The 25,486-nt window shown below is 39.4% G+C and overlaps 1 protein-coding gene across 3 annotated transcripts in view; it reads left to right on the top strand.

Annotated features, from left to right (window-relative positions):
• ltbp3 (latent transforming growth factor beta binding protein 3) overlaps positions 1–25,486 on the top strand; it is a 93,130-nt gene that overhangs the window by 25,365 nt on the left and 42,279 nt on the right. For all 3 annotated transcript variants that reach the window (XM_036580351.1, XM_036580350.1, XM_036580349.1), the window contains exons 2-5: positions 21,247–21,395; positions 22,959–23,082; positions 23,247–23,407; positions 23,637–23,742. In XM_036580351.1, coding sequence (XP_036436244.1) covers positions 21,247–21,395; positions 22,959–23,082; positions 23,247–23,407; positions 23,637–23,742 — 540 coding nt within the window. The remainder of the gene's footprint in view (positions 1–21,246; positions 21,396–22,958; positions 23,083–23,246; positions 23,408–23,636; positions 23,743–25,486) is intronic.

Raw genomic sequence — 25,486 nt, 5'->3', positions numbered from 1 at the left:
TCCCTCTCTCTTGCTATCTCTCTCTCTCTTTCTGTCTCTGCCTCTCTCTTCCACTGTCTCTCTCTGCCTCTGCTTCTCTCTCCCTCTCTTTCTTTCTCTCTCTCTCTGTCTCTCTTTCTCTCTCTCTCTCTCCCTCTCTCTCCTCTCTCTCTTCCTCTCTCTCTCTCTCTCTCTGTGTCTCTCTCTCTCTTCCTCTCTCCCTCTCTCTGCCTCTCTCTCCTTCTCTCTCCATCTCTCTGCCTCTCTCCCTCTTGCTGTCTCTCTCTCTCTTTCTGTCTCTGCCTCTCTCTTTCTCTCTCTCTCCCTCTCTCTTCCTCTCTCTCTCACTTTTTCTCTCTCTCTCTCTTCCTCTCTCCCTCTTTCTCTTCCTCTCTCTCTGTCTCTCTCCTTCTCTCTCCTGTAATATCTCTATAAATATCTCTCACTCTTTCTATCTTTTTTCTTTTTTTCTTCTCCCTCTTCCTCCCTGTCTCTCTCTCTCTGTCTTTCTCATTCTTTTCCTCTTTCTCTTCTCTCCCTCCCCCCCCCTCTTCTTCTTTCCCTCTCTCCCTGTCTTTCTCTCTCTCTGTATTTGTCTCTCTATATTGGTAATCGTCTCTCTCCCACTCTCTTTGTATATTTCTCTTCCCTCTCTCTCTTCTCTCTCACTCTCTCCACCTCTCTCTCTCTCTGTTTCTTTTTCTCTCTCTGTTTCTTTTTCTCTCTCTGTTTCTTTTTCTCTCTCTTTCTCTTGATTTCTCTCTCTTTTCCTCTCTCTTTCTCTCTATCGCTCTTTGTCACTTTCTCTCCTTTTCTCTCTTTTCTTCTCTCTGTTTTTATCTCTCTTTGTTTACCCCCCCTCCTTCTCTCTCTCTCTTCTTCTGGTTCTCTCTCTCCTCCTGAGTGTCGTAACTGATGGGAGTCTTCATTATAATAGAATGAACAGTTGAGGTCAGCGTTGCTGTGTTATCGCTCTTGTCGTCTTGGTGAGCATTGAGACAAACAGACAACATGTTTTCATCCAGTGTTTTTAAAGCAAGACTGTGAAGTCTGTAATATTCGAACGAGCTCTCTAATCAGTTTGCTGTGTGCTGTGATCGTCCTGACCAATCACAGCTCCAGATGAACGTGTCTGTGGCTTGCAGTCCAACAAAAGTTGATTGTTTTGATCGAAATAATGCTGGTCGATCTTAAGAAGGGAATTCCACTCATCTTTACATACAAATCTGCCTGATTCATTTAGTGAGACAAACGAAGTTTGACTGTACAAAGTCACTCAGGGTGGTTTGGTGTGAAATGGTTTATTGCTGAGAAACTTTCAGACTCAGATTTCTTTACAGTGGTGGTGATGGGAACCAGGGGTCACCATGTCTACAACACAAATATAGCCTTTTTATTCTACAACCCTAAGCTACCAGTGAGCCTACATGAGTTTCTATGGTTTATATGTAAAGTTGGTGATGGTATAACAATTATAAAAATAAAAAAACAGAAAAAATAAGTTTTGCCTTACAAACACCCCACATGTTCCTCTCCACCATTAATATATATATAAAATATGTTAAACCTCTCAAAACTATCATAAAACATTCAAGCAGTGTATTCATAACCATTTTGTGTAATAACTCTCTGTGAGGGAGCTTTTACAGGCATTAAACTCTTCAGACGTCTGGTTCCCATCACTACACTTAAAGAAAAGTCACCTCCATTTATCAGGTGAAGTGTGCAAAAACCACGTTTACGAGTAATCGCACATTTTTGCACATGATCACGTATTTTTTCTTGCGTGAACACAGTTTTTTCACGTGATAACACATTCACACTCGTGTCTTTTTTGTAAGGGCACCACTGTGAACAATTCTGACTCTGTGAGTTTCTCTAGAACAGAGCATTTCACACCAAACCACTATGACTGACTCTGTTTACACTGTAATTATTTAATTATGCAGAAATTTTGAAAAACTTGGAGGATTTCCCCTTTAACTTCAGAGGTTTACATTATTGGTTTCCCAGTGAGTTGTATTGTACTGCGAGGCGTATCACAATCACAATATGTAACGAAGGAATCACAGTAATAGTGTTTTGTCTGTATCGTGAAGCCGTAGTGTGAGAACGTCTGGTCTTGTTGCTGAGCAAAAAAGACAAAATAAAGTTTCGCTATGACATCACTGGAGGGGAATGTCCCTCTTTTAGAACTTTGTTGATCAGTTCAGAACACTTAGCTGCTGTCACCAGAAACGGAGCGCGCGCACACACACACACACACACACACACACACACACACACACACTCACACCCATACACACACACACACACACACACACACACACTCACACCACACTCACACCCATACACACACACACTCACACACCCATACACACACACACACCACACACACACACACCACACTCACACCCATACACACACACACACACACACACACACACACACCACACTCACACCCATACACACACACACACACACACACACACACACACACTCACACCCATACACACACACACACACACACACACACACACACACACACACACACCCATACACACACACCACACTCACACCCATACACACACACACACACACACACACACACACCACACTCACACCCATACACACACACACACACACACACACACACTCACACCCATACACACACACACACACACACACACACCACACTCACACCCATACACACACACACACACACACACACAAACACACACACACACACAAACAGCAGCCCTGGCCTGAAAGATTCATTCATGGCTGTTAAAGCTGAGAAGGTTTACCTTGAATGCCGTTTTGTTGCAGTTTGAGGTAAACAGCAGTATAAAGCTGGGGAGCTAGAAGTCTCGTCCAATACAGCGTTCCTCACACTCCGATTTGAAATCTGATCAGACTGCAGGTGGTGAAGAATGAGCAGATATACTGATTTATGTGAAGTTCTTTTGTCTCGCACATGCTGTTCTTGGACAAAACAGATCACCTCCTCTGAGATACAAGCCCAGATAACGCAGCATCCCTCACCAGACTTTAAATAGTGTTAAAACCACTGAAGTGTCCACTTCTGGAGTGTAACTCACCTAGAAATGCATTAACAAAGTAATTTGGCCCTCGATCTCACCCTCCAGATGATACTACATCATCAGAGACCTTTAGCTATGTTAGTTTTTGTGTTTAACTGTCTGAAAGGCTGCATAGCTGCTTCATTTAAATGTCTAATAAAGAAAAAATAAACCTGAAAGGGAAAGTTTGTGAACCAACTTTAAGTTGGCTTGACAAAGACAAAGTTTGGCTTGACAAAATTTAAAAAGGCTGTTGCTATGCAATCTCGGGTGGTTGCTAAGATGTTCCTTGGCCATTGCTATGCAATTCCAGGTGGTTGCTAAAGTGTTGCTCAGCTGTTGCTGTGCAGTTCCAGGTGGTTGTTGAGGTGTTGCTCGAACATTGCTGTGCAATTCCAGGTGGTTGCTAAGGTGTTGCTCGGCTGTTGCTATGCAGTTCCAGGTGGTTGTTAAGGTGTGTCTCAGCCATTGCTGTGCAATTCCAGGTGGTTGTTAAGGTGTTGCTTGACCATTACTGTGCAATTCCAGGTGGTTGTTAAGGTGTTCCTCAAACATTGCTGTGCAATTCCAGGTGGTTGCTAAGGTGTCGTTCGGCTATTGCTATGCAGTCCCAGATGGTTGCTAAGGTGTGGTTTGGCCATTGCTGTGCAATTCCAGGTGGTTGCTAAGGTGTTGCTAGGTGGTTGTTGCTATGCAGTTCCAGGTGGTTGCTAAGGTGTACATACTGTGCATTGGTCTGTTGGCTTTTCTGATAATATATGAAGCAATTAGTATGATAACCAGAGGAATATGTCACAGTAAAGAAAAATAAAAAAAACTGGATTGATTGCTGTAGTTGCGACTCACGAAATGGGTGTACAAGCCTGTTCTGAGGTGTCACTGAGAGAGACCTATCTGTAAAATTCTAAGCTAAAGAAGAGCGGGTGCATTGAATGCATGAAGACGCGTAAATGTCTGTAGCTGGCCTGAGTGGCTGCAGCAGCAGTTAAACCAGCAGCGCATTTCGCTACCTTATCAATATTATGCAATTATTAGCTTGTTGTGCTGTAAAACATGTAACTGTTATCTGACCAACCAGCCTGGAATGTACTGGGAGCCGCAGCAGGAGTAGCTTTAAACATTCAAATGGACACTTTTGACATTTTGTTTTTTCCGTTGTAATTTCTATGAATATTTAAATGTCAGATTTTATTTACAGCCATAGCTGTTTAATTATTTCTCACTCAGAGCTCATTGAAACAAGTAGAGTATACGGTTTACCCCACACACTCACCAGTTTTGTCAGATGCAGATTCTAAACTTTTAATATATACCACATTTGTGTTTGTATGTACAAGAGGAGTCTGCCCTGCCATGGACTGGCGGCCTGTCCAGGGTGTATCCTGCCTTCCGCCCAATGACAGCTGGGATGGGCTCCAGCACCCCACCGCGACCCAGAAGGATAAGCGGTTTAGATGATGTGTGTGTGTGTGTGTACAAGAGGAAATATTTTATTGTGATTTGATCAAAAAATATATAATTATTATGATTCTGATCAGATCATGTTTTTTGATGAATTCTTGTTGTTTTGTATGGTGAGAAAACATCCTTTACATTTTTTAACAAACTGTACACTTTGAATTGTATTTAAATAGGTAGCCTAATTAACAATAACTACGAACTGTAAGGGTTAAACTATGTCCTGTAATGAAGGCTGAATAATGCAGAGATTAGCTAGTGTTTCAGTTTTTTACAGTGTACATTTTATGTTTACAGTAGAAGGTTTTTACATGTCAAGATTTTTGTTTTTCTACTGTTTCTAGTTTTTTTTTGTGTGTGTGTGTGTGTGTGTGTGTGTCTGTGTGTGTGTGTGTGTGTTTGTATGTGTGCGTATTGTTTGTGTATGTGCGCGTGTGTATGTGTGTGTGTATACACGCATGTGTGTGTGTGTGTGTGTGCGTGTGTGTGTATGTGTGTGTGTGTGTGCGCGTGTATTTTACATAGTGGCCAGTTTTTTTTATCATGTATACTTTTAGCTGATGACTCTTTGAGCTGGTAAAAATACCTCTGTTTCCTCTTTAAATATGAACCCATTCCCACTGTCCAGTGGCCTTCAGGAGAAAAGTGCGAGCTTCAGTCTGCCAGCACACACACACACACACACACACACATATACACACACACACACACACACACACATATACACACACACACACACACACACACACAAAAACACACACTGCAGGTGTTTTGGCTTATCATGCCCACTCAGTTTAATACAGCAAGCTGGGAAACATGGCTGGTATTAAAATAATGTGTGTGCGCGCGTGTGTGTGTGTGTGTGTGTGTGTGTGTGAAACAGAGAGAACGCATCCAAGTTGGCAGTGTTCATAATGGTGGCAGGTTTTATAAGAATGGCCTGCAGTGTGTTTGATTCCAAGCTGGAGATTTTAGAAGAATGGCTTTCTGTGTGTGTGTGTGTGTGTGTGTGTGTGTGTGTGTGTGTGTCTTCTACATGTTTTCCATCTGACTTGAGAGTTGCTCTGCTCTGTTCTTTTTTCTTTTCTTATCTCATGAAACACACACATATATAGATATATGTCCTTATATGTAAATGGAACTGATTTTAATGTACAGTACTGGGCAAAACTCAGAGACCACCATTCATTTGTGATTTTTTCCACTAAAAACAGCCATTTTGACAAGTTGTTAATTTTCCAGGAGAAAACAAAAGATTTAACGGAAACTTACACAGAAGTCACAGCAACTAAATGTAATACAGATTTTCAGTATTTATTATGACCACCTTTTATCTTCATGACAGGAGACTTGGTTTCAGTCTTTTAAATAAACCTGCAGGGATATTTTTCTGCACCAAAGGTTCAATCTTCAGCTTTTCCCTGATGCAACTAATCCCGAACACATTCCGTAATGTTGAGGTTTTCAGATCTCAAGCAAGCGTGGAGCTTGACTTTCTCCTCTCTCAGCTAAGTGCTGATAAGTGCTGCTTATCTGATGGGGACAGTGTTGGTGGTCTACCAGGTCTGGCAGGTGGTTGTTACGAGTTCCATTTTCAATCATTTTGAACTCCAGTTTGGGAAATTTCTGTTTTCACTTATTTAACATAATTTTTTTTAACTTAACAGAAAATTTCATTTAAAATCCAACACTGATGGGAAAATATTTGTCATTGTTTCACATTCATACAATCATGTAATGCAGTAATGTAATGCAAACTAATTATGTAATTACATAATTACATGTGAACAGTACAGCAACATGACAGTAACCCCTGTAGAGTTGTAAGGGTTAGTTTACCGTCTTCATCAGCCGTCTCTGTTAAATATACTACGTACTGCGTCTGCAGTGATTTCATCAATCAGCTTGTTCCAACAAATTGATATATAAAGATATCAGCACATAGTCTGTGTAAACATGCCATCTCTGTGTGTATGTTTAGAGCTGTCTGAGCATGATTACCCAGCAGTGGAGGTATGACGGGTATGTTGGCCTGAAAGTCTCTCTCTCTCTCTCTCTCTCTCTCTCTCTCTCTCTCTCTCTCCCTCTCTCTCTTTCTCTCTGACTGGGTAGAGAGCCATTAACCCAAAGCTTAGGTCCCCATTAACATTTCAAAACCATATTTGAAATCACTGGAAAAAATTGAGCAAAGCTCGAATTAATATATTTGTACAATGTGGCTAAAATAATGCACAAAAACATGTTTTTTCAGGTTGTTCTGGCTCCTGGCATACATACCTCCGCAACAAGGGAGGGCTTTTGCTGGTACCAGTAAGCCGACTTGCTCTTTTTATTGAAGGGCGAGACTTTCCTATAAACAGACGCAATGTTGAAAGTTATCCCATTCATTTTTCAAGCTGGTAGTCTCCTCCTTTATAATGTCTCTGTTTATTCTCTGTGTAGTAGTGCTAATCTGAAATCTTGGTCATGTTGTCTGCCAGTGAAAGCAGTTCCATGCACAATGTCTCCTGGCCCTAGATCAGTCTGTTTGATAACTAAATGATGTAAATGTTAGGCTGGTGTGCATGGTGTAAGTTTCACGCAACTTTAGTTGCTTGATATACATACAAAACTACATTCGATTTGCATTGCGTAATGCAGCAGCTCCCTCAGCTCACTTAAAACTAATTTTTATCTTCAGCCTCAATTGCAACCACCACAAGTTTGTGGAACAAGCTTTATAAAATAGCCAATCAAAACTTCAGAAAAGTGCAGTGCAATGACAGGAAACACTATCACTTCAGCTGCAATAACACTGCTTTTTGGCTTAACTAGTTAGCTAGCCAGCTGGCGTTAATGTCTGAAAAGCTACTTGTGGCAGCGTTTCTTGCAGCTGTACTTCCTTGAAATTGACATGAAAGTCAAAATGTGTGTATAATGTAAAGTGTCCTGCAATTCACTTGAAACTCATTTGAAACAGTTGCAACCGCCTCAATATTGCGAAACTTTGTTTCAAGGAACAGCCAATCAGAAGTGGGCATGGGTCAGAATTTTTAAATATTTGAATATTCAGTGTAATATAAGTGTAAAAGTATAAATATATATAAAATATAAGTGTACAAAGCGAATAGTAAATTAGTATGTTTTAATTATCTAAATGAGCTTTTCTCTAATTTTGTATGTTCTCACCTCAAAACCAAGAGCTGTCTGAACTCTATACTCCACCAGGAGGCAGTGTAGAGCCAACGTCTGACATTGTAGTCAAAGTTTCTTATCTGTTCAGTCCAAAGAAAGAAGCATAGAAGGACAAAAAAAGCGGCTAAACACACTAGACGAGGAGCTCCGCACCATGCCACAGGGTGTCTGTGGTGTTGGGTCGTAGATAATAGGACGCATGAGCATACTGCCCTCACGTTCAGAGAGGAGGATAAGACGTAGTAAGAAGAACCCAGAGACCACAGTTTCAGAACTACGCAGCTTAGTCGAATCTCATCCACTGTAAGACGCCACCTCTGTAAACAGAAGCTTTTTGGAAGACTTCCATAAAAGAGGCCTTTCCTAAGATGAAGCCACAAACTGCAGCCCCTAAACTTTATAAAATGCCACTGGAGCTACAGATGGAATTGTGTGGTGTGGTCAGATGAGACAATAATTGAACTTGGTCACACACCCCATCGTTACGCTTGACGAAAATAAGGGACTGTATGCAATAAAAAGTGCCTGACAGCCTCTGTCAAATCTGGTTATGGATCATTGATGCTTTGGGCTGTTTTGCTGCTCGTGGTCAAGGGGCTCTTGTGAAAATTAATAGTATGATGAATTCCAATACATACTAGGAGATTTTAGCCCAAAACCTGTCTGCCAAATCTGGCTGAAACTGGCAGCATGTGGCCCTCTTAGCAAGATAATGACCCCAAACACACATCAAAATCCACACAGAAATGGTTTCAGGAGCACAAAGTCAAGGTTTTGCAGTGGCCCTCTAAGTCTCCAGATTTAAACACAGTTTGAAACCTGTGGTGTGTATTAAAGAGGGCAGTCCACAAGTGAAGACCCAAGAATATCAAGGAACTACAGATGTTCTGCATGGAGGAGTTTCTAAGATCCCTCAACAAGTGTTCTCCAAGCATTACAGAATGCTGTTATTCTCGACAGGGGATTCTTCACCAGATATTAATAATGATGCCAATTTTTTATACGTTTTTTCAAAAACAAAAGTGTTACTAAAGAAAGTTTCTTGTTCCAAAAACATAGAGCAAAGATAATTTTAATTTACAGAAGTAAGTAATCTTAAGCTGTTCTGTCTTGTGTCCTATATGTACCAGAAATAGTCATAATTAAATTTGTATGACCATTTTTAAATCTTTTTTTATTCCTTAAAATCAAACATGCTGTTTTGCCTTTAAGACTGATAGCAGCAGTGGAGGTATGACGGGTATGTTGGCCTCTCTCTCTCTCTCTCTCTCTCTCTCTCTCTCTCTCTCTTTCTCTCTGACTGGGTAGAGAGCCATAAACCCAAAGCTAAAGTCCCCATTAACATTTCAAAACCATATTTGAAATCACTGGAAAAAATTGAGCAAAGCTCGAATGAATAGTTTGTACAATGTGGCTAAAATAATGCACAAAAACATGTTTTTTCAGGTTGTTCTGGCTCCTGGCATACATACCTCCGCAACAAGGGAGGGCTTTTGCTGGTACCAGTAAACCGACTTACTCTTTTTATTGAAGGGCGAGACTTTCCTATAAACGGACACAATGTTGAAAGTTATCCCATTCGTTTTTCAAGCTGGTAGTCTCCTCCTTTATAATGTCTCTGTTTATTCTTCTTATAATTCAATTTGTATGACCTTTTTTTATTCCTTAAAATCAAACACGCTGTTTTGCCTTTAAGACTGATACATGTAAATGAGCTCTGTTCTGATTGGCTGTCCTGTATTGCGCCTCATTTGAAAAACAGTAGGTGAAACAGTAGTTATAATTACAGTGTGAATGGGCGGGGCTAAACTGCTAGGCTGAAATAGGCGGATAGTTTTTTGTGACATCACAGAAACAGTGCATTCACAACTGGCTGTGTTCACAGCTTAGTTTCCATGTACAGACTGGGGACGTAAACAGTACCTTTTGAAACTTTAACACTGTTTACGTACCACATCAAACGTTTATTTGAAGAACGGGGGGAAAATTTGTTTTTCCCTTTAAAAATATTCTTTAGTTTTGCAACCTGCAAGTCCTGAAAGTTTCACCACATAAAGCCAGTCTTAGCCTCTCCATAAGGAAGTGCTTGGAAAGCAAATCGTGCAGGTTGGCAGCCACAGAGGAGTGTGTTTGGTGAGAGGAGCTACATGTGCAGGCACTTTTCGTCTTCAGCCATTACAGTAAAGCTGCAGAGCAACCAGCCCTCCTTCTCCGAAACCTTCATACCTGCATTCTTCTGAATCTTTAACCACATGTGTGTGAAATACTTCAAAACGTAGCATTTTTTCCATCTCTTTCCACCCTGTGCACACACACACGCACACACACACACACACACGCACACACACACACACACACACACACCTTCTCACTCGCTTTCCTTTTCTCTCGCTCCTGGAGAAAAATATTCAATGTTGCCTTTGTTTTGGAATGCGTGCGGCCTGCCAGTTTCCAGCTGTAGGAAATCTCCTTTAAAGATTTGGAGTTTATTTAAAGACCGTGGGTCATTTTCAAGGAGCGGATAAATGCAGCATTAATACGGCAGTTCTGACGAGGATTAGCTGACCATAGATCAGTTCTTTGTATTATGAGAAGCTTCATAAATCAAAATGTCCAATATGCATTGGGGAGAAAGAGAGGGTGGGTGGACTAATCCAGTCCTGACCCTGCCACTGTTTTCAGCCATGTGGTGAACTTTTGTCCAGGTTTATAGATAACAGAACGTCACACTGTGTCAGAAACCATATAAGCATTTTTTTTAAGATTATTTAACAGCTTGACACAGTTTGGGGCAAGTGTGTGATGATTTAGGCCTGCAGTTTGCAGGGCTAATTGTTGGAGGATAAGCTTCCATTATGTGTTAGCTAGATTAGCCTCATAGCTCCAGTGCAAAAATAAAGAAGGAAACGTCATGCTGTGGCTTGTTGATTATATTGATTATATTATATTGATTACATTCAGGGTGCTACTGAACATTTATGGCTAAACTTCAGGAACCTTCAGTACGTGCTATACATTTTTACTTGTCTACCAGTCTTTCAAAAACGTATTTGACTACCTATTATTGCCATGTTGAAAAAACATCAGGGGCGTTCACACGCACTCAATAATCCGATAACTGCAGAAAATCGGATTTTGTCCGATCAACAATCAGATAATAGGGAAGCTCCGGGTCTACATGAGTCAGGCAGTAATCGGATTCCTGCTTTGCAACCGAAATAAACCCACAGAAGAAGACGTGACATAAACATAATGTAAAACTCAAACTTCATTTTTTTTTTAAACATTGTGCCACTTTACCTGAAAATATACATCGTCTAGAAGATGAAGAATATTTATATCCTTCATTTCATCAAGCATGTAATGTTTTGCTGCGTCTCGCGGCAACACTGCCTGCTTATTTCCGGTACCGCCGTCTGTTTTGCACATGTGCAGACTGAGAAATCTGAAAGAAATCAGAGTAAGAGTTCACATATTTACAGATGTGCATTTCTGATGTGTATTTCAATACGTTTCAGTCTCAGGCGCTCTGCCATCGATACACTGTACAGAAATAAAGATTCTGTGCAGGTACATTTTTCAATCATCATAGTACAAACAATGTAAATGTACACTCAAAGGTACAACAATGGTTTTAAGGTCCAATTGTGTACATTAAATACGTTATTCCAGGTGAAAAGTACATATTTGTACCTTTTCATAACTTAATATTTTAAAACAGAGCTATAAAATGAAAAGCCTGGAGACGAGACGGGGTTTGTGGAGTCAATACAACTTAAAATCTAATTTTAATAGATTATGATACAGTTATATTCCCTGACTAAGGTACTGAGATGCACCCTCGAGTGACAAGAGGGGTCCTGCGGTGACAGTTTCACACCTTTTTTCTGAGAGTGTACATAGACTATCTGATGTAAACTGCACGCTAAAACCTTGATCACTCTCAGAAGCTCACTTCTCACAGAGATGCTACAGAGTGAGATGTAAAAAACTTACATTATAGCTATGTAACTTAAGCACAGCTGGTGTATTTGGTACCAGAACCTCTGCTGTAAATTATATACTATAGTGCATCTGAGCCAGACACAAGCTGTGAGTATAACAATGCAGACAGACTCACAGACAGACTGTGATCTTTATAATGTCGCAGGCTTTAGTACACATATTTACAAGGGAGGAATCTGATCCCTAATATTTCTTTTGCTCTGATAGGCTTCGTGAATACTGACCTTGACTTTGAACCTGGCAGGCTTCTCCTGTATCCCCTCCACCCCACCCTTTCACAGGCACGCACACACAGTGGGAACACAGTGGATCTGTGAAATCCATTAGAGCAGTTCTTGGCTCACAGAGCGGGTTAGAAAATGTTTGGCCTGCATGTTCCTGTGTGTCAGACGCAGCTTTAATTTTCTCTCCAACAAGTGTTGATTTGATTTATCGTGGATTAGCAGGTGCACAATATCCGAAAAATCAACTTATTTTGGGATTTTGTGTGTTATTTTGCTGTTAGTTCGGCCTCTACATTCACCGAGCACTTTATTAGGAACACCTGTACGCCTACTCAGTCATGCAGCTGTGTAATCAGCCAATCGTGTTGCAGCAGTGCAGTGCAGAAAACCATGCAGAAACACGCCAGCAGCTTCAGGATTTTGAGGTTTGTAGATGATAGTCCTTTTTATCCGGTATGGATTTTAGCTGCGGACAGGTACCGTGTAGGTGTGTTGGGAGGTAAATATACATGTTTTAAACCCCTTAAATCTGCTGGACATAATTTAATTTAATATTTAAAGTTTAACTTAATTAATTTAATATCAGAATATTTTCACAGTGTCCTGGTTTCAGGTGATATTTGGGCTTCATTAATGAATTTAATTAGCTCCTGCTTCCTGAGGGCTGTTACTCTAAACAAATGATCAACTGTTTTGTTCTGTTTTCATCTCTTTTCAGACATTTTCAGACAGGAAAATTGCTATTTATTTAGTTTTTGAACTGTTCTTCCGAAACAATCTGAGACACCCAGTAAATGACCTACATCACAGTTAATCCCTTAAATACCAGGCTTAGACGGAGGTATTTGACAATAGTAACTGAATGATTTACAGCAGTGACTGAATAATTAATAGTAGTTACTAATAAATTATGGTAGTTACTTGATTGTTTATGGTACTTAATGAATAATTTATAGTAGTTACTGAATCATTTATAGTACATAATAATTTGTAGTTGTTACATAATACTTTTGTAGTTACTTTAATTTATAGTAGTTACTGAATAATTGTAGTATTTACTGACTCATTTATACTAAGTTCTGAATAATTTATGGTAGTCACTGAATAACATATAGAAGCTAAAGAGTAATTTGTAGTTGTTACTGAATTATTTATAGTGCTTAATAAATGATTTATAGTGCTTGATGAATGATATAGTAGTTAATGAATCATTTGTAGTTAATGAATCATTTATAGTAGTTACAAAATCATTCATAATAGTTAATATTTATAGTAGTTACTGAGTCTTTATAATAGTTAGATAACCGTTTATAGTAGTTAATAAATACTTTATTGTAGTTACTGAATCAATTGTAGTAGTTAATGAATAAGTCATAGTAGTTACTTAAGCACTTGTAGTAGTTACTGAATCATTTGTAATGCTTGATGAATGATTACAGTAGTTATTGAATCACTTATAGTAGTTACTGAATCATTTATAATAGTTAATATATTATTTATAGTAGTTATTGAATCATTTATAATAGTTAGAGAATCACTTAGTACTTAGTGAATGGTTTATAGTAGTTACTGAATCAATTGTAATAGTTTCTGAATAATTATAGTAGTTACTGAATCATTTATAGTGGTTAATGAATAAGTTATAGTAGTTACTTAAGCAATTATAGTAGTTACTGAATCATTTGTAATGCTTGATGAATGATTACAGTAGTTATTGAATCACTTATAGTAGTTGCTAAATCATTTATAATAGTTAATATATTATTTATAGTAGTTATTGAATCATTTATAATAGAGAATCACTTATAGTACTTAATGACTGGTTTATAGAAGTTACTGAATCAATTGTAGTAGCTTCTGAATAATGATAGTAGTTACTGAATCATTTATAGTGGTTAATGAATAAGTTATAGTAGTTACTTAAGCAATTATAGTAGTTACTGAATCATTTGTAATGCTTGATGAATGATTATAGTAGTTATTGAATCACTTATAATAGTTACTAAATCATTTATAATAGTTAATATATTATTTATAGTAGTTATTGAATCATTTATAATAGAGAATCACTTATAGTACTTAATGACTGGTTTATAGTAGTTACTGAATTAGTTGTAGTAGTTTCTGAATAATGATAGTAGTTACTGAATCATTTATAGTGGTTAATGAATAAGTAATAGCAGTTACTGTAGCATTATAGTAGTTAATGATTTATAGTAGTAACTGTAAAATTTATGGTAATTATGGAATAATAAGCTTTAACAGCTGAATAATTTGTCTACAGTGTAACAGGTTAACAGTGTCACAGTCTAATAGAATACACTATAGAGTCTGACTACAGTTCAAGAGTTCATAGTACTTTTATATTTACACTCCATCTCTCTCTCTCTCAGGGTCTAACTCTCTCTCTCTCTCTCTCTCTTTGTTCTGTGGGATCACGGCTGGAAAATCAAGTTAGGAAAAACTCTCTCTCTATCAGGTCTATGTGGTTTCCATTCATGCATGCAAAAAAAGACTTTAGGGAGGAACAGCCTGTTCAGAATATCTGTCTGTACAGACTGTGTGTCTGTGTGTGTGTGTGTGTATGTGTGTGTGTGTGTGCCGGAGAGAGAGTATATTAGAGAGTAATAGACTGACACATGCTGTTATTTGTTGTGTGAGGAATTCGTTTGATACCTGTATGTCTTGCTTTAGCGTACGTGTGTGTGTGTGTGTGTGTGTGTGTGATTGAAAGAGGTCTAAAGCTGTAGTTTAGAAAATTGTCTGTCTGTGTGGAGCTCAGCAATTAAGCCAGCATGCGCAGACTGTAACCACAGTCTAACAGCAGAGAAACATCCAAGCTGAAGTTCTCACTGAAATTTCCGTTCCACCTTAAACGGTGCAGCACTTGCTTTTGGCTGGATTTACAGAGAAACTTTCATGCAACTAGTTGCATGTTGTAAGCTGCATGCTGCTTCATTTCTTTGTAGTCTGGCAGCTTCATGAAGCAATTCAGAAACAAGGTTTCACACAGCATCAACTCCACTAGACAGCAGCGACTCCACAACTCCACCCATTAGCAGCTCATGTTTTTTAATAGATTGGACTGTTAAATATATATATATATATATATAGAGAGCATCTTTAACACGTTTTTAACATTTGCATATTCATATTCACAGATTTTTTATTGTGTGTGATACATGTAAATTGTCATGTACAGGTACAACATCCCCCCGTTAAATTACTTTTTTAATTTAAATGACACACTTTGTTGGGAATAAACATAAATATGGCAGTAATTCAGCAGTAATTGTGCATTAAAAAGTGTGCTCTCTGTAGAGGATGCGTTAACTTAGGCCCAATCTCATTTCACCCCTCACCCCACCACTTAGCCCTTAGCCCTCCGTTTTGCATGTTCAAGTATAGGGGTAGGGTGTCCTGAGTCTTGCTGAGATAGAGGGGTAGTGCGAAGTAAAGAAAAGAAAATCCGGCTGCGCAAGCGACCAAAGAAACCCACGAATGTGAGTATTTCCTCTGTTTCAAAATTATGATAATCAGTGTATTATCTTCGTTTAGTGTCGTTTCAATGTATTATGGTCCTTTTCTTCATAACAAGTATAAAGTCGCTAATAGTATGCTGATAGCTAGATCTCGGTAGCTAGATAGCTACCTAAATTACCTGCTCCACCTTAAATAGTCCAGTAGTTCTGACGCCTGAAGTGCCAGAATGTAACTGCTGCTCCATTTAAGGTGGAGCAGGAAAATTCAAACAAGAAGCTGGTGAATATCTGACTTCAGCTTCGTATCACTGAAGAGTCAGGAGTGGGCGATAATAAATAATTGCCCCTTCCCACTTTGAAGGTCTATGATGTCCTAAATGTAACTAAAGCCCAGCAGTGAGGAGCTGAACTTTACCCTCCTCTGCTGTCACTGCAGACTGGCAGGGTCGCCTACAGAGCAGCGCTGGTAGCTGTTAATGAAGTAATGCTCTTTTTTATTTGAGGGTCCCGTTTCATAGTAGGAGGATTTCAGTCACTACCCCTTGTATCTCACTTCCAAGGGAAAAGGTGACACTCGAAAACGAGGGATAGGGGTAATTTTCCTTATTTTACTTAGAAAATCATCAAAACACACCTTTGACCGGGGCGCCCAAACTTTTGCATTAGCCTGCTAGTTAAGCCAGCAGGTCATAGAAACTTGACCATTTGAATGATGTTGTTTGAGATGATCTCATGATGCAACTTGTTTCACAAAATTGAGATGGTTGTTGCTGCTGAGTTTCAAATGAGTTGCAGGAAGCTTTACATTGTGCGAGTTTCTCCAGCCTGCACAGGCGCCAGGATGTAAATGCTGCGCCCTCTAAGGTGGAACGGAAAATTCGGATAAGACGCTGCCTAATAACAAGTCATCTTCAGCCTCGTAGAGAAACAGTCAGGGGTTCTGGCCTCTCTCTTATATCTGTGATTACTAAACCACTTACGCTGTGACATCACAGACTGCTCGGCAGCAGCGCTGCTCAGGCCTCAGTGGAGACGGTTAAAGTAATTAGAAAATGATGGACTGTACTGGGGCTTTCCACTCCACTTTCTCCTTTAGATCTGCTCTCTATTTCTCCACTACTCTAACCACTGTCTCTCCTCCCTCCCTCTCTTCTTCTCTCTCTTTCTCTGCGTGCTGATTTCCTATGGTGTGTTGGCTTTTCTCTATGGACTTAACTTACTTCTCTTTTTCTCTGTTCACTCTTGAAATATGCAGACTGTTCCGTCTCTTTTTCCCAGCACTACTATAGTGTTTTCCTGCTGTTCAATAGGTAAAAATGGATTTTTTGTACAGAGATGTGGATTTTTTTTGCTGTTTTGCTGTCAAAAGTGTCCTATAATCAGTAGTAGTGCACTCACAAATACACTAATGATGATTTGACTTGTCTGTTGTATCTATCAGAAAAGTGGTGCAATTCATATCGTATCAAAATGTTTGCATAATTCAGTCGTTGAGATGTAAATAAGGTCATTCAGAGTGTTTTAATGCTAAATGGTGTGTTGTAGGGCAACTTACCGATTTCTTCACAGTGGTGGTGATGGGAACCAGGGGTCACAATGTCCATAGCACAAATATAACTATTTTATTTACTATCCAGAACCACCAGTGAACCTACTTGTGTCTTCTGAGTTTTAGATGTAATGTTGATGATGGTAAAATGGTGGAAAATCTGTATAAATAAGTTTTCTTTGGGGGCTGTTTTGCCTTATAACACTCTGCCTGTTAAAATGGCTTTTAAAAAATATGTTTCTGAAAAAAATTCTTATCTCAAAACTAAACGCAAAACAGTGTCAGGGAATAACTTTCATTGAGGAGGCATTAAACTTTTCAGATATCTGGTTCCTATCACCACCACTGTAAACAATCCTGACTCTGTAAGTTTCTCCAGAATGGAGTGTTTCATCAAACGACTGTGAATGACTTTGTTTACATTTCAACCATTTATTTATGACATTTTGAAAATTCAGTGGAATTCCCCTTCAGTTATCAGTGAATTGTGTATTTTAGGCATGTCTCTGTCTGTGTGTGTGTGTGTGTGTACCTGAGTGTGTACGAGACACCCACACATACACACACGTATGGTTTGTATATAGTGGTGTGATGAAACCTCCAGCTAATCTTAGTAATCAGTCTCCATGGTAACATATCCACTAGCAGTGCTGACCAATGTGTCTCAGGTGAAGTTTGACTGAGGAAGGCTGAAAGAGACGAGGCCTGTCAGCACTATGCTAAAGCTAACTTTCTTACCTGTCTGTGTGATTATCTGGGAAGTGGAGGCTCACGCTAGTGGCTGAAAATGGCTGTGAAGTCTGATTTGTTAGAACGCCTGCTGTGATTCACAGTTTAGTCCTGTTAGCTGTGTTAGTTGGTACTAATAAGCAGAATGTGCACAAAGATGTGAACTAAGGGTGACTTAATTGTGCAAGGTGTTCATTTTCCTGTAACCCAGAAGCTCAAGCACTCTGTGTAAGTTAAGGACAGAGAGAGGTCAGCGAGTTCACTCAGCTTTAAACCGATATTTCTGCCAGAAAAGCAATTTGCACAGTTTTCCACCCCTTAGTTCAAATGCAGTCAATCAACCCACACGTGTTTGGTGTTTGAAGGTTGTTTTTAGTGTTGTTCTGGAGCTACAAGACCAATCAAAATCACTTTAATAGACACTGGCATGTCCTAGGAAATTGCTATATATATATATATATGTATATATATATATATATATATATATATATATATATATGCATGTAAACATATGTTTATACATAAACACACACATATAAATATATATATATATGTATATATATATATATATATATATATATATATATATATATGTGTGTGTGTGTGTGTTTACGCCTAAGTTTCTTTTTTGATAGCTTTTGGTTTGAATATCCTGTTCCACCTTAAATAGAGTGGCAGTTTCATTTTGCAACCTGTATACATACCTCAATATAACCATTTAAGGTGGAAGAAGAAATTTGGATAAGTTAACTTTTTAAATGGCTCGGTCGAATTTCTTTTGCTCGAATTTCTGCTTGCCTCTGTCCATCAAACACTGGTGGAATCTGGAAAATATGAATCATTTGTGCTTTAGTTTTAGCTGGTCCACCGCTTTTTCCATGTACTAGGCCTTGACCACAGTGTCGTCTGATGCAGCTGACCCAGTCAGGCAGCTTCTAAGGTGGTACAAGAGGAAACAGAAGCACGGTAAAAGCTCTGGTGTTCGTGTTAGGCTAAGGCTAACCCCAAAAGACTGGCCATTTCTTTTTGTTCGCTGCCTCAAAAACACAGTGGACTGCTTCAGATGCAACAGACTAGACAGCGGAGGGTGATCGAGGGTCTTCTGTGTCTTAATTTTCACTTGAAACATGACTGAAACATCTCTGTCTTAGCTATTCAGCTAAACAGGCTAACATTAGTGTGGTTTACGCTGTTTGTATGTCGTGTTGTCGCTTAGTTGTGGCATACTGGTATAACGGTTATAACTCAAAGCTGAGGAAGAATTTCAACAGCCCACTACCCTGAACTGTGTTAAAGTCATGAAATTACACATTTTTGAACGCAACTACACACGAAACCCTGCCTGCGTAGCTGGAAACATCTGCGTTTCACGTCCTTGCATGAAGTATGTTTTGGGCATTGGGGTGCAGTTTGCACAATGCTAACCTGTTAGCTAAAAGCTTCTATATTTGTTAGCTGTATTAGCCTCGCCGCAAGGGGTGGGCAGTATGGCAAAAATATTATGTCACCATATTTCAAGACATTTTCAGGGTACACAAGTTGCATCACAATATTCAGTTTTTCTGTAGTGCCACATTTCAAAAAATACTATAACGATAGTAATAAACATACAACTACAGTGATTTTTATCAGAGACGTTATAAATAAGGAGACCGGCTACGGGTTGAAATATGAATAGGAAAGCTCATAACACTCAACATGGCGTCTGTTTACAGAGTAAGTCCCGCCGTTCAAGAAAAAGAGCCAGTCAGCTTGCTGGCTGGGTTGTGATGTGAACATCCGCGCAAGCATAGTAGCCAGAACAACCTGAAAAAAAAAACGTTTTTTGTGCGTTACTGAGCCAAACGCTACAAACTGTTTATGAGGTTTTTGTCAGATTGTATCCGTGATTTCAAATTTATTAAAAATAAGTTATCAAATATGTTTGAAATGGTAATTTGACCTTCGATTAAGAATGTTTAGGTCTCCCCTCATTCAGCGAGGTAGGAGTCTGGGGCCGTATTACAGAAACGTCCTGTCTGTTTGTCTTAACCTAAGATCTGACAGGTCAGGATAAGATTTTTTACGAATTCGTATTATAGAAGCGAATCTGATCTTAATTTAAGAATCTTATCTCATCTTACAGCATCTTTTCTTATCTCAAGTTAAGAAATGTTCAATCTCGATCAAAGTCGACAATCAACTGTCTTATCTTACCTAGCAACCGACCACACGCACAGCTGAAACAATAACACGTAATCAAAGTACTGAAGTTAGTTAGCCAGACAGCTAACGTCAGCTACTGTTACTGAGGTAAAAAAAGGGTCCAACAGACTGAAGCGCGATAAACTTGGAGTCAAGAATATCGCGACAGTGCTTGTGACTTAATTTATCACCATAATGTTAAAATATATAAATATAATATTTAAAAAATGTAGAAAAATTGGTCATCCTGTCCACCCCTGCTCGTAGCTCCTGTGCAAAACTGAAGTAGCAAACTTCAGTCACTAAACACGTCTTGGCTGATCGACTACGTTTTGAGTAAGAGGGAAAATTGTGTAAATCAGATTTTTAGCTGAACCGTCGCTTTAATAGGAGTTAGTAGTCAGCGCTCGCCTCCTCTCTTGTCCCTTCGCCGCTCGTCAAAGAGCAGCACAGATTCCAGCTCAGTGAGAGATGAGGCCAGTTCAGCCGCTGATCCCCTCTGGAGCCGGAGCTGTGTGTGGTTGTGGTTGTGTGTGGGTGAGCGGTTGATTTTGGCAGCGTGTAAAAGTCGCAAGGACGTCAAAGAAGTTTATTATGACAGAGAGGGTGTGGGTCTGACTCACAGCTAATCTGTCTCTCTCTCTCTCTCTCTCTCTCTCTCTCTCTCTCTGTCTTTGTCCGGCTGTGACACAGTTCTTGTTGTTGTGTTTTTTTACTCCACAGAAATTGAGGGTATTTATATTTATATGGGGTGAATCATACAGGAATCATGTTTTATACAGTCTCTGTTAACATCATATTAGTTGAAGACGTGTTCACACACAAACAAGTTTGGAATCACTCGCCACATTAACAGTTTTTCTTATTTTATATACAAAAATAGCTTAAACAGTGTGGATTTAAATAGGAAAAACTGTTCACCGAGGCATTTTGGGACATTTTATTCAATATTTCAAGAATGCTGTGAAGAAGAAATTATTAAATGATAAATAATATACAGTAATTGTCCGTTTACATTTGTTTTTCATTTTAATTCTCAATTTTATAATCTTCAGCTCTGTAATAATCTCATACACTGCTCTGCAAATAAATTGGCATTATATTATTAAAAACACTGATTCCAAACTTTTGAATGGTAGTCTATGAATCTGTCTGTCTATCTATCTATCTATCTATCTATCTATCTATCTGTCTATTTGTTCCATGCATGATGATTGGTTGGCTGATGTTAGCTGATAGCATCTTATAATACCAAGTTTATCCATAATTTTGGAGATTTGACATATTTGGTCACTATCATTATTATTATTATTATTATATTGATTTTTGTTTTTATCTGATTATATGCTCTCTCTCTCTCTCTCTCTCTCTCTCCGCAGTGGTGTGTCCTCTGACCTGTATAAATGGAGGTGTGTGCAGTAATCGTACACACTGTCTGTGTCCGCCGGGCTTCACGGGGCGACTCTGTCAGTTCCCCATCCGCACGCAGTCGTCCCACGGCAACAACCAGCCCTTCTACACACTGCAGGCTCGTACAGCATCATCATCTACACCATCTACACCATCTACATCCACCTCTTTATCATCTTCCTCCGTCTCTTTATCGTGTTCATCATCTTCATCTTTATCCTTCACCCTTTATCATCTTCATTTTCATCTTCATCATCTTTATCCATCTCTTTATCATCAGCCACGTTTACGTGCAGCCTTATAACGTTAATAATCCGCCCAGTAGCTCAATCAGAATAGAATACGTCCATGTAAACACCTCAATCGGAATAGACTAGTCCGATTGAGGCCATTCGGAATACAGTTTCTGTCCGATTAAACGAGGTGGGTAATCCTGTAAATCTGTTAAATAGAAGAATAATATCCATGTAAATGCCTGTATCTGATTACATTCCCAATCTGAAAGTCTAAGTACGTTCTGATCATGTGCGTCGCGTCATAGTGAAAGTTTATAACTCAACATGGCGGAGCAGAAACTGGTCTGCAGAGGAGACGAAGTTTACGCTCTGATCTTTAAAAGACGGCGGTGGGACGGACGTCCAGCTTATGTGTCTCAGAACACGACGTCTTCCTCTCGGCCTTCTTTAATAAGGACATGTGAAGGAAGTTTTCCTGAGTCTGACATCATTTTAAAGCAATTAAAACACAAGCACTGCTCACTGCTGCTCATCTCACTCTGACTGGACTCACGTGATGCTTGTTGTCATGGTAACGTCTACACTAAGTGGTTCTCTGCGCACGCGTGTGATTTTGGATCGGATTACTTGTAGTGAGCATGCAGGCGGAGATTTTCCATCAGATTGTTGAGTAGAGTGAGCATAAACACCTCAGTCTGAGTCTATAATCTGAACGTATTCAATCGGATTGGCAAACATCTTCACATGTAAACACAGCCGTTTTCATCATCTTACTCATCAACCTCTTTATCATCTTCCTCATCATCCACCTCCTCATCGTCATCATCTTCATCCTCCTCCTTTGTCATCGTCCATATCTTCTTCATCCTCCACTATATTATCGTCATCATCTTCGTCATCTTCTTCTTCGGCTTTCTCCTCTTGATCATCCTCATCTTATTCCTGTTCCTCATCTTCCTCTTTCCCCTTTTCCTCCTCATTCTTTGCATCCTGCTCTTTCTGTTTCTTGCTCTTCACCCTCCACATCATTTTCATCCTCTTGTCCTCTTCATTGTCCCCTGCCTCTTCATCATCTCTAAAGTGCTTTTCATCTTAACCCTCTGCCTCCTCCTCATCTTCATCATGTTCATCAACTTGTTCTGCTTCATCTATCCTCTTCCTCATCTTCCTCCTCCTTCTTCTGTTCTTTGTCTTCATTCCTCCTACTTTCCCTCGTCTTCCTCTTCCCCATCCCCTCTCTCCCTTTTCTTCCTCTTCCTCCTCTGTTTTCAGGATTCTGCCTGTTTGCTGTTGCACTGTCAGAGTCAGAGACCCTTCATTTATTCAGTTTCTGGTCAAAACAGCCATTTAGTACATTAAGTTATTCATTTTTAGCACAGAGCTGTATAAATGGATGAAAGAATGGTTTAAAATGTCTGACTGGATCTTTACAAATGACCGTGCAGGTGATGCCTGAGGGTCCAGGCCTGTCTGAGTCCAGTGGTCCGGGTGGGCGGCAGCAACTGACCCAAACACACTCAGTGTTCACTCTGCCGCTGGCGCAGGGCACCGGACAACAGTCCTCCAAAGGTACCGCACCCACACCAGCTCCTCCTCGTCATAGTTCTGATTTACTGCGAAGGTAATGTTGTGTTCTTCATGTAAGTAATCTCTCTCTCTCTCTCTCTCTCTCTCTCTCTCCTTTCTCTTTCCTTTCTCTCTCTCTTTCCCGCTCTCTCTCTTCATCTTTCCAGTGCAAGTAGAAGTCAGTGTCCACCACACGCCGGACACCTCTGTGGTCATTCATTCTCTTGATCAATCAGACAGCAAACCTCCAAAGCCAGTGACACGCCTCCCTCCACAGACACACAAGCCGAGGGGCCGGTGCTTTCAGGAGACCACGCCCAAACAAGCTGTGAGTGACAGACAACAGAAACTGAAAAGTTTCTGACGCTCTCTGAAGCAAGTGCCCAAAATTAGTGTTAATGGTAATTGACCGCATCCTGTAAGTGCTGCAGGTAGAAATTATGTTGAACAAAAACGGAAATATTCCTTTAATTGCAACTTTGACAGTAACAGGAAGATGCTCTCCATTCTGTATCCCCCTCTCTCTCTCTCTCTTTCTCTCTCTCTCTCTGCTGTAGTGTAGCAGTAACCCTCTCCCTGGATTGACCAATCAGGAGGACTGCTGTGGCAGTGTGGGAAATTCCTGGGGTCAGAACAAATGTTACAAATGCCCCAAACTTCACTGTAAGTATGGTAATCGACTGAAAGTGAACAGAACAGCAGGAGCTCATCAGCTTTTTTCAAAATAGCAAGTAGAAAACCGTCAAACAGCATGCAAACAGCCTGTTTATGCTCCGCCCACCGATGCATTCTGTCATAGCTACCGTTGCCAGGTTAGACAAGGCTTACAAGACGCTGAGTAACATCCCATTCAGCCTAATGAGGAACTAGAAGAAATTTAAATTGTAAATCATTATTAACTGTGTTGAACATTAATATATATTAAATATAAGGTGACTCAAAAAGATTCATCCACTTTTAAAATGATTTATTTCATTTGTAAATCATTACAGATCAATGCAGTGAACTGTAAATGGTTTAAATGAGCATAAAGTTTATTATGTAATTTTAAAGTGCTCAATATGATCCTCCACCAGCTGTGCAAATATTACTCCAGTAAAAGTAGAAGTTCATCCCTTTAGACCTAAAAGTACAGAAGGATTTGCCTTCAAATGTACTTAAGTATCGAAAGTAAAAGTACTAGAAGATTAATTATGACTCTGATGTCTTATTACCATTTTTGTAACAAGACTCCTGCTTAATCAACTCATTTTAGGTGAAAATACTCCAGTGTCACTCTTGTAACACCAATATTTTAATAGAATGTCATTAATTAGTGACGCTGATGTCTGTTAAAATGATCATAATCACAAAACACTGAAGGCGAACAGTTTCCATTAGGTAGAACTGAGTGGCTCTGAAATAACTTTTTACAAACAAGCAAAGTTTCAGTTTAAGATTTATTTGCAACTTAATTACAAGTTTAAATTTAATAAAAACTTGCTTTAAACTCAGGTTCACAAATGAGTTTTCCTTTCCTTTCATAAACATAAACTAGCAAAAACTCATTTACTATAAAATGAAAATGTGTTTGTATAAATTCAGAATAAAGACACGTCAGTCACAACTGCATATGTGTACATATTTCTATATTGTGGTCTATTTACATAAAGTTAGGTTAGTTCATCATTTATGTTGAATAGACTCTCCCAAATTGTTACGCTGCTGCACTGACGTTGAACCGTGTGCTGCACTGGGCAGGTGTGTCCAACAGGTCAAAACAAGCTCAAAACAAAGTGCACTGTGCCCTGATTGGTGTTCTTCCTTTGTGCTTCTTTTGTTTTGACGTTACGTTTTTATACACACATAAACCAAAAGGAACGACAGATTCCTCGTAATGTAGTGGAGTGAAAGTAAAGAGTCACCCAAAATGGAAATACTTCAGTAAAGTACAGATACAGAAAAAAACTACTTAAGTACAGTAATGAATTACATTTACTTAGTTACTGTCTATTAAATATTAATTGTTAATCACATATTAATTGCGAAATCACACTATTATCAAGGTTGGTTGACAAGCTGTGCAGAAAGTTCAGCTTCAGCTGTTTTAATATTGCTGGCTAGTTTAGCGGCGCAGTCCACGCTGCTGGTGTATGAGTGAAGAGATCTGCAGACGCGCTGCTCGTCATATTTGCTAGATATACCAAAAATCTGTTGCCTCGATTGGTATTAACTTGGTTTAGGGCTGAACAATTTACGGAAAATATCTAATAACCAAATTTCTGACTAATATTGCAACTGTGATTTAAATTGCGCTTAAATTTTGCTTTTTTGTTTTTTTTCGTCGTGAAGGCTTGAACACGGTATATAGGGCTCCAGATCACCCAATAGTGGAGACCATGATGTCACAGCACATGTGTGTTTGGTT

The sequence above is a fragment of the Colossoma macropomum genome, unplaced genomic scaffold, assembly GCF_904425465.1.
Source record: "Colossoma macropomum unplaced genomic scaffold, Colossoma_macropomum, whole genome shotgun sequence".
NCBI classification, from domain to species: domain Eukaryota; kingdom Metazoa; phylum Chordata; class Actinopteri; order Characiformes; family Serrasalmidae; genus Colossoma; species Colossoma macropomum.
This window is presented reverse-complemented; position numbering and strand designations above follow the sequence as displayed.